This window comes from Citrus clementina, unplaced genomic scaffold (assembly GCF_000493195.1).
Source record: "Citrus clementina cultivar Clemenules unplaced genomic scaffold, Citrus_clementina_v1.0 scaffold_1, whole genome shotgun sequence".
Lineage (NCBI taxonomy): Eukaryota > Viridiplantae > Streptophyta > Magnoliopsida > Sapindales > Rutaceae > Citrus > Citrus x clementina.
Genome location: NW_006263303.1, coordinates 21,274,617 through 21,285,416, shown reverse-complemented (window position 1 = coordinate 21,285,416; position 10,800 = coordinate 21,274,617). Strand labels below are relative to the sequence as shown.

The 10,800-nt window shown below is 32.5% G+C and overlaps 2 protein-coding genes across 2 annotated transcripts; both read right to left on the bottom strand.

Moving 5' to 3' along the window:
• Nucleotides 1-1,156: 1,156 nt before the first annotated feature.
• LOC18054704 (receptor-like protein EIX1) lies at nt 1,157-2,276 on the bottom strand. Its single transcript, XM_024178512.1, has one exon. It carries the CDS (start codon nt 2,274-2,276, stop codon nt 1,467-1,469), a length of 810 nt encoding a protein of 269 aa, XP_024034280.1. The 3' UTR covers nt 1,157-1,466.
• Nucleotides 2,277-3,112: 836 nt separating this feature from the next.
• On the bottom strand, nt 3,113-6,093 carry LOC18054703 (receptor-like protein EIX2). The gene has a single exon (XM_006452141.2). It carries the CDS (start codon nt 6,080-6,082, stop codon nt 3,113-3,115), a length of 2,970 nt encoding a protein of 989 aa, XP_006452204.1. The 5' UTR covers nt 6,083-6,093.
• Nucleotides 6,094-10,800: the final 4,707 nt, after the last annotated feature.

Below are 10,800 nucleotides of genomic sequence, written 5' to 3'. Positions count from 1 at the left end.
CGGGTTTAACAATCAACACAGTTCCAGCCTTACCAATAAATTTGTTGTTACTTAGTGTAAGTAGCATCAAGTTTTGATAACTCATCCAACAATCGGGTTATTCTCCTTGTAAGTAATTATCACCCAGACTAAGAGCTCTTAATCTCTTTGTCTCATTGCTTCTATAACACCAGAAATGAGAAATTGATCCTGAGAATGAGTTATTGAAAAGATCTAGGTAAACTAGATTGGATGATATAAGAGGCAATAGACCCAACAAATTATTCGAATGCAAGCGAAGATACCAAAGTTGAGTAGCGTTGGTTAGATTAGTCATCTCCCCGTGAATTTGGTTTTCACCGAGATCTAAGAACTTTAATTGAGTAGCAGATTTCAAAAATTTATTCAGAAAAGAACCTGAAATTCTTGAGTTGTATAAATCTAGAATTTGTAAAGCTTTTGTGAGTAAAGCCATTGAGGAAATCGAGACCCTACATAACAAGATCGTAATCCTAATTGAACATGTTGAAAAGGAGGAACCCAATCATGATTCACTTTTAATGTCAAGTTGTTTTCATTGACGGAGGATACAGACAATTTTGTCAAATTGACAAAGTGAATTTCAGAAAGAGTTCCATTTAGTTTATTATCAGGCAGATGTAATATTCTCAATTTTGAAAGTTCATTCAAAGACAATGGAACAAGTCCCACGATGGAATTATTTCCTAGATCAAGAGTGTCAAGATTTTTAAAGTGCCCAATTTGCTCTGTCAAATGACCCGAAATTGAACTACTTTGCAAAACCAAAATCTCTAGTTCTTTGGAAACACATCCTGAGAAAATATCAAAGATGTCAGAGATTTCCTGACTCAATTTAGCACCTGAAAGATAGATTGTCCTCAAATTACAGAGACTTGCCATGGATCTTGGAATTCTCCCTTCAAGACTATTGTACGAGAGACCAATGTCACGGGATAAGTGTTTTGCGTAGCAAACCCGTGCAGCACTTAGACAACCTTTGCCGAATGTTGCTAAGTAAGTCTTGATCTTCTCGACTAGCTAAGCCTAGAGGTTTTTGAAGAGTTAGAGAGAAGAGAGCAATGGAGCTGAATGAAGAGAGTTGTATTACTCACAAGAGAGATTACAAGAGAGCTTACAAGTGTTTGAGTCGCTTGCTCTAAGCTTGTTGCTCAAATACTAAATGTCATGCCCTATAATGCTAGAGAATTCTACCAAATGGCCTAGAATTCTAGATATTTACATGTGTTGGAAATGTGTGGAGCATTCTTGATATTTACCAGTTCAAATGTGCTAGAGTTGCCTAAAACTTTTCGGAATCGGGCCAAGCTAGCACTCTTAGCCTTGTCTTGGGCTCTCTAACCCGAAATTGTGGGTAATTGAGCTAGCAACTTGGGCGGTCAGCAACACTAAGTTGTTCAAAATGGGTAAGTCTATACAACCAGCTGGGGATTGGACCCTGAAAATTATTAGAAACCAAGAAAGACTAGATGACTGAGACTAGAAACCCAACCAGGAATTAACGAGTTATCGAATTGGTCGAAGAAAAGGTCAAGGACGGTGAGAGATGAAAAGTTTGAGATGGTTAACGGAGGTAAGTGATGGAGTTGGCAATTTGACAATCTCAATTCTACCAACGAAGGGAGTGTGTTTGCTACAAGCAGCCAGTCAGAGGCTTTGCTGAGATTCACATAACACACATCGAGTTGTTCTAGAAATGAAAGGCCAGAGAGCCACAAAAAATTCTCGACGTATAAATAATTCAAACTAAGGTCAAGACTCTTTAGATTGGAGAGATTTCCGAGCGGGGGAGGTATCATTCTTACAAATTGAGTATCAGAGAGATTGAGATACCTTAGATTCCGTATAGAACCAATAAATCTAGGAATTTGAACCCCTTGGAAATCATTAAAGCTCAAGCCCAAATAACTCAAATGATTTAAATCAAGCAAAGAAGGATTTACCTTACCAACCAACATTGACCTTGGATTAGCTTTATACCGAGACCGATGGTAATAAGTGAAAGGATTTCGAAGATTAAGCTCAATGATATGGCCTGTCACGTTATCACAGACAATGCCGGCCCATGCACAACAGTCTCCACCAACATTCCAAGAAGCAAGCCGATTGGAAGGGTCTTGGAGATCTTGCTTGAATCTTAAGAGTGCTTCTCTCTCATTTTCAAGGCAACCCATATGATCAGAGCTTCCATTGCAGAAGCTAATGCTAATGACAAATAATTCAAAGAGAAACAAGGCAAAAACGAGAACAACACTCATCTTTGGTTTAATCAGAGTCGATGTCTATTTGAATTTGTGTTACCAACAACCTTGCTATTTATAAGGCCATTTCTCTCTTTCAAATTAATGAACTTAACGTGTGACCTTATAATTCTTCCGCATAATCCAATTCAACATTATCCTACTGTTAGTTGGATTAGGATTCACCTCCTTTCCACGCAAACGACTTTTAAGTCAGTAGATAACGATATTCAGATTTGACGACTTTAACCCAATCGATTGTTATAGTAAATGGACAACTATCCATATATCTCATGACATGTTATTGACTAGCTTTATTTATTTATTTGCTTTTAAGGAGGAGAGTGGATTTTTTTTTTCAATTAGTCTTTACATGGATAGTTGTGAATCTCAATGTTGCATTGAAAATATTCCATAGATAAAATGTGAAAAAAGAGAGACGTATGGGTCAAGATTGCATAATAGAGAATAGTTGAGCCCACTCCCCTGTTGCAGTGCTGCTTGTTAATCTAAGAAGCTTTTCCATTTATTTTTTCAAGATCTTAACATTTTGATACCAATGTTGTGATTTATGATCTTTTTTAGTATAAAAATCATTGAGCCTATACATGGTGAACTGTCCATAAAATATATTTTTTCAATTTTGATTTATCAGTACTAATTTTGTCGAGTTGGGAAGGTCTCCTATGATTTTGAATATGAATATCATCGCTTTATTTCAAAATAATTTCACATTAATTGTACCTTACAGGCACAAACAAATCAAAGGCCATTCGTTCAATTTAAGTAATATTCTATTCCTTTCAGTGAGCACAGTACATGAAGAAGCAGAACAACTCAAAAACAGAGAAAATCTAGCCACGTTTTCTTACAACACAAACAACTCTCCTCTCAAGGCGATTTAGGAAATGACAATATTTGTACCTCCATCTTCTATTGAAAATCAAAGGGCCTATAAAACACCAAATTCCCACCACAAAGCCAAGTGCAATGCTTACATAAAACCAATGGTCCAATTCATCTTCGTCTTCATCTCCATTTTCATCTTCTGAATTTGAAACATTCTCAGTACAATTCTTTGGAAGAGGAGCTCCACAGAGATCATTGCCAGCGAAACTAGATGCATCGAAGCTCTGGAGTTGAGTGCTTGAAGGAATTTTCCCAGTCAACTTGTTGTTGGATAAGTTCAAATAATTCAAGGACATCAAATTTGACATGCTCTGTGGAATTTCACCCGAAAGTTGGTTCACAGAAAAATCAACAGACTCCAATGATCTCATAACACCAATACTTTCAGGAATTCTTCCTGTGAAAGTGTTGTGCGAAAAATTTAATGACTGCGTTGCTTTAAGATTTCTCACTTCCAAAGGAACATTTTTCGGTAAATCATTCCTGGAAACAGCCGTCACAGTTACCAAATTAAGAATCTCATCATATTCAACCACTTCCCCTCTGCTCACAACTGATGCCTTCTCCGTAAGAATCACATCCACGTCCAGAGGAACAGGTAGATGTTGCTGAGCACTGCGTGAAAAAGAGTTCGCTGTCACCATGCCAGTGAGATTATTAATGCAATTTGGTATGGCTCCGGAGAGATTGTTGTCCGCGATGTCTAAGATTTGAAGAATAGCTAGATCACAAAATCTTGTGGGTAAAGGGCCATGAAACTTATTGGAACGAAGGTTGAGAACAACCATTCTTGAAAATCTTTCACCAAACCATGCTGGAATATTGCCAACAAACTCGTTTTCACCAACATCAAGTGACTCTAATGCTGTACAATTTTTAAGAGAAACAGGTATTGTCCCAGACAGTCTGTTTTTACCAAGATCCAACCAAACAAGAGAAGCTAAACTACCAAATGAGTTTGGAAGATTACCAGTGAATTTGTTGTTACTTAGTTTAAGTATCTTCAAATTTTGATAACTCATCCAACAATCAGGTAATTCTCCTTGTAAATAATTATCATTCAGCTTAAGAGCTTCTAATCTCTTTGTCTCGTTGATTTTGTCACACAAGAAATGAGAAATTGACCCGGAGAATGAGTTATATGAAAGGCCAAGGTAAACGAGATTGGATGATATGAGGGGTAATGGGCCAGACATATTATTCGAATCCATGGAAAGAAACAAAAGTTGAGTAAACTCGGTTAGATTTGGCATCTCCCCGTGAATTTGGTTTTGTTCGAGATCTAAAATCTTTAATTGGGAAGCAGATTTCAAAAATCTAATGGGAAAAATATCTGAAATTCTTGAGTTGACTAAATCTAGAAACTGTAAATGCCTTTGTGAATTAAGCCAAAGAGGAAATCGAGACCCTATATAACAACTATGCAATCCTAATGCAACAAGTTGGAAAGGAGGAATCCAATCATGCTTCACTTCCAACGTCAATTGGTTTCCACCTACTCTGAACCATGACAGTTCTGTCAGATTGGCAAAGTGAAGTTCAGAAAGTGTTCCGTTTAACTTATTATCATATATCTGTAGTTCTCTCAAGGTTGAGAGTTGACCAAATGACTCTGGAATAGGACCAACAATTGAATTATTAGCAAGATTAAGAGTGACGAGATTTCTAAATTGGCCAAGCTGATCAGTCAAATGACCATATATTGAACTACTCCGCATATCTAAACTCTCTAGTCCATTAGAAACACATCCCGAGAAAATATCTAAAATCTCAGAAATTTCTTGGCTCACATGGACACCCCGAAGATTGATTGACTTTAAATTACAAAGACTTGTCATGGATCTTGGAATTCTCCCTACAAGACCAGTATTTAATGAGAGATCGAGCCGACTGATGAAAGTCAAGTTTCCAAGAGCCTCTGAGTCAATTGTACCTTGCAATTTATTGTTGCGAAGACTAAGGTACTCAAGATGGATGAATCTATACAACCAGTTGGGAATTGAAGAGCTGAAGTAGTTGGAATCTAACCCCAAATGTTTAAGGGAAATCAGGTTTTGAAGTCCCCCAGGAATTGGACCTTGAAAATTATTAAAACCTAGGTCAAGAAAGAGCAAATGACTTAGACCAAAGACCCAACTAGGAATGAACGAGTTATCAAATTGGTTGTGGGCAAGGTCAAGCACTGTGAGAGACGAAAAATTTGCGGTGGCTAATGGAGAGAAGTGTTGGAGTTGGCAATTTGACAATCTTAATTCTACCAAAGAAGGGAGTTTGTTTGCTGCCATCAGCCAATCAAAGGCTTTGCTAAGATTCACAGAGCGCAAATCGAGGTGTTCCAGGACAGAAAGACCAGAAAGCCACAAAAAATTGTCAACGTATAATAAATAATTTGAACTAAGGTCAAGAAACTGCAGATTGGAGAGATTTCCAAGTTGTTGAGGTATCATTCCGCCGATTCGAGTTCCAGAAAAATTGAGATACCGTAGATTTCCCATGGAGCCAACAAATCTAGGAATTCGACCACCTTGGAAATCATTGAGGCTCAAGTCCAGGTAACTCAAATGCTTTAAATCAAGCAAAGAAGGATTTATCTTACCAACAAGCGCTGTCCCCCGAATAGCGTCATATTCAGATTCCTTGGAATAATTGAAAGGATTTCGAAGGTCGAGGTGAAGCACATGGCCGGTCATGTTGTCACAGACAACACCAGTCCATGCACAACAATCTCCGCTGCCATTCCAAGAAGCAAGCCTGTTAGAAGGGTCTTTAAGATCTCGCTTGAGCCTTAAAAGTGCTCCTCTCTCACCTTCAAGGCAACCCCCGTGATAAGAACTTCCGTTGCAGAAGCTAACGCTAATGGTTGCTATGGCAAGTATTTCAAAGAGAAATAAGGCAAAAACAAGGACACCGCTCATGTTCGGTTTCATTGCTATATGCAGCAATAAAGAAAATGTGAAAGAATGTTATCAATGGCATTGCCATTTATAATGAAGGGAGATTGCCACTTTCCCCTACAGTAATTAACATATACCATTTATCTTTTTACTGCTTTTATAATGGCCAAAAACCCATAATAGTATAAGTTTATAATATTACCCTTATTTTTAATTACTCTTTTATTTACATTTATTATAAATTAAATAAATTACATGAATAGAAACTAAATAAAAAAATTAAGTATTAAAAATAAGAAATATATGTTTTGATATGAGCACAAAAATTAATAATAATTTTTTTTCTTGTAATTATTTATTTTGTGAACATTTTCTTATAATAAACATTTTGTAATATTTTAAAATTAAATGTAAAAAGTATAGGTAAAATATTTTATTATTTATCTTATAATAAATTTTTATTTGTCATTCAAATTTTCTTATAATAATTTTTTTATTATTTTATAATAACTTTCTTATATATTTATTATAAGAAATTTTTACAAAATAAATAACTACAAGAAAAAAAATTTATTATTAATTTTTTTCTCATATCAAAACATATATTTCTTATTTTTAATGCTTAATTTTTTATTTAGTTTCTATTCATGTCATTTATTTAATTTATAATAAATATAAATAAAGAGTAGTTGAAAATAAGAGTAATATTATAAACTTATGCTATCAAGGGAGTTTTTAATCATTATAAAAATAATAAAAAAAATAATAATATATGTTAATTACTGTAGGGGGGCAATTGGCAATCCCCTTATAAAGAATTGTAATTTTCATGAACAATGCCAATACACTCTTGCAGATAACGTTAACTTTATTTACATCTATTTGATCATGGGCCACGTAAATATCTTTCGCATAATCAATTTCAATAATACCCTACTTTCTACGGAAAAGATTTTAAGTTAATTTAATAATGGTGGGGCTATTTGAATTTTGAGCCCACCAATTTCCTTTAAAAAATTGGCTTAGAGGTTATTATAAAAACAATAATAAAATAACAAAATAGATGGCCAATAATGGTCTAGGGGGGGAAATTAACAATCTTTACATGATTAATGGCTCCATATTTGTACAATGTAAAATTATTGATGTGCGTGAAATGGTACCATATAGGGACATTAACGAAATTCAAGGCTGGTGTGCTCTATCAATCAATCTCAAAATAGCAATATCTCTCTATAGTTATAATATTAGGACCAAATTAGTTAATTGTAATGAAGAAATTATTACTTAATAGATGAGTAGTTATGAAAATTATTGTTTTAACTTATTTATCCTTAGTGTAAGAATATAGAGGTAAAGTATGTAATACATTAATAATTTATTAATGGAGCATATCAAATCTCAATATATCAAAAAATGAGTACAATGTATCTATGCACTATTATTAAGAATATTAAAGTCATCTTAAAAATCTCTAATTATTTGCATTCTCTTCATTAATTATCTCTCATTGTGTAATTGTACTATCTGGAAGTAAGTTCCTTTAATATAACATAACATATATTTTTACGCTACACTAATAATTATTATTATGTGGAGGCAAGTTTCTTAAAATGGGATCTAAAAACTCTTAAAATTGGATTAAAAAGCTATAATTTATTACAATATGGAGTTTATTCTTATTTATAACTGGTCTAAACTGAAATCAAATTTTTTTATTATTAACTAAAAATTAATTCTATATAGAGTATTACTATCGGGAAATTTTGCCATACTTATATCTTATCAGCAATTCAACATGCATTTGAATTTGAAATTCATAATTTGGAAAGAAGTAACCAGAATCTTAGTTTCCTACATAATCGAATGGGAAAAGGCCACCCACAACCGTAAGGTTTTGTTAAGTGGTCACATAAACCCCTTTCGTTTCATAAATGGTCAGATAGACACCTTAATTTCATAAATGATTATTATACCATTTGATTATAACAACCCGAATTAATATAAATACAATAATAAGATAAAAATAATATATATATATCATATGATATAAATAAAAAATTACAATAAGTGTATTTAATAAAATTGCCTATATAATGAATTATCTTAAATATTAAGTTGTTATTAGACTATCCTGATGGAATTTATTTAAAATGAATATTGAATGGTTGTAATCAAGGGTATAACGGTAAAAAAAAAGACTTGTGTAACTATTTATAAAATTAAGGGCTGTAACAATTTAAAAAATTAAGGGGGTCTATACGATTATGCAATCAAACTTTAGCCTTTTCCTCTAATCCCACAAAGTGACGTGTAATAAGAGTGACGTGTAATAACTCCGTAGAGGAGTGGTAAATCAAACTCAAATGGACCTCGTGTTTGGTTGTGGGATTGACCAGCTTTATGACTTTTATTAGTTTAGCCTTTTGCCAAAAATTAGAAATAGTGAAAGCCAACACGTGCACGCAATTGAATTGATTTTGACATTTTGTCAATTTGAACTATCTGTTCGATTGGCAGGGCCAAATTGGATGTAATATTTTCAAAGAAATGGACTCAAGAGTCAAGCCACAACATAAGTCTGCCAGCGATTACTCTTTCATTATCAATCAATCATATACTGTATGATTTAGTTATAGGTTAGGCTACGTTTAGTAAGCATGATTAAATTGAATTAACACTTAAAATTTAATTAGATTAAATTGAATTAGATTACATTGTATTTTTTATATGTAGTACAATCTTATATTTAGTATAATATTTAATTACACTATGTTAAATTAAATTTAAGTGAAATTAAATGGTTTTTAACAAGAACAACTAAAATTATGAAAATTATATGCTTTTATATATGATGCATATTATTGCCTATTAAATAAAATATAACTAAAATAGTTCAATATAAAATTAATTATTAATCAAATATTTTAAAAATATTTGTATAATAATCAAATGATAAATGGCATGTTTCTAAAAAGTAATTTTGTTAATGCATTACTTTTAACATTAAATAAATAAATGATAAAAGATGACATGGGTAGAATAAAAAATACATACTTAATTTTTAAGAAATCATGAATAAAAATAAATAAATAATTAAATAGATAACAACTCATTAATAAACAAACAGATTGTCATAAAGGGACAAACATTGCTTACTCTAATTCTCCTTAAACCCATGTGAAAATTATGATAACTAATCCTATGATTGTAAAAGTAAATTTGAATTTAATCCTCTTAATCAAATTTAAGCGAGCCCGTCAAACATGGAATAAATATTTTGTCTAGAAAATTAATCTAATCCTACACTTACTCTAGCTCCCAAACATAAAAAGACTAGTAGACAGACAGTTGTGCATTTGTAATAAGACTGAACTTAATTAAAAACATTGTGATCTTGATGTGTCATAGTGCGTGTAGTCACGTATCTAATGATGTGTCATTGTGATGTGGACCTTACAACTGATGTTCGTTAAAAATTTTAATTAATATAAAAATGTTGATGAGGATAGAATTAGGGATGGCAATGGGGTGGGGAATGGGGTAGGCTAATTTTTTGCCTCCATTCCTCACCTCATTCCCCAATAAATTTAGTGGGGGTGGGGATGGTGAATCTCCATGTGGGGAAGATTTTTCTATCCTCACCCTATTTCTCATTTGTCTATTTTATAGTAGGTATAAATACATAATTTTAGTAAATTAAAAATTAGAGACTTAAAATAAAATTATTATGATATTATAAAGTATAAATTATTTTAAAAACATCTCTAAAAGTTTGAAACAATATCTTAAAATGCTATCAAAATTGAAAAATATTTGAAGAGAGCAGCATCTTAAAAGAGAAAAGAAAACATAATAATATTTTAAAGTTAAAAAAGAATTATATTATAGAATTTTCTTTTATTCATATCATGTTTATATTACATAAAAATAAAAAATTATTAATTGACATTATAGTTGATAAAATAAAAATTATTAAATAAGAATAAAAAATATATTTATATATAATGGAGATTGGGGTGGGGGTGGGAGTGGGGTGGAGAGTACAAAATCAAACCCCACCCCGTTAAGAATTTGAGGATTATTTTTCTCACTCCCCACTTCATTTCCCAAAAATTATTCAATTTTTTTTTTCATTTGGGGTGGGACTCCGTGGGACCTCAAATCCGTAGGGAATTTTACCATCCCTAGATAGAATTACAAAAATTTCAAAATATTAGATAAAGGGTCATTTTCGTAAATTTGTGAGGAACTTCCATAACGTTGGCGTAATTAAGTTTGAGCTGGGGCGGACTGAATAAAAAAAGGACAGGAACATCATTGGCACGTTTTCGTGGGCAGAGTGGGTTTTTCTATAGGTGTCATAAAACATTATGACACACTTTCAATTTGATGTATTTATCTGATATGTGGGAAAAAAAAATACTATTACTAAAAATTAACCATAAGATAAACAATATAAGATTATTTTTACTTTTTATACTTTTGTATTAAAATTTATGTTCTTTTAGGGTTTACCTTTTACTCTCCTTTTCAGTAGTGATATATATATTCTTATCCTATACATTTTTGGTAACTTCACGAAATATTTTCCTTTTCATTAGCAATATTTTCCGAAAATATATTGATATTTCAAATATACAATTGTCTAAATAAGCAAGACTATATAGCCAACATCTTAAGTCAGTTCAAGAAAACGGGCTTTTTGCACGGTCGTCTATCGTCGCCAATAGTCATAT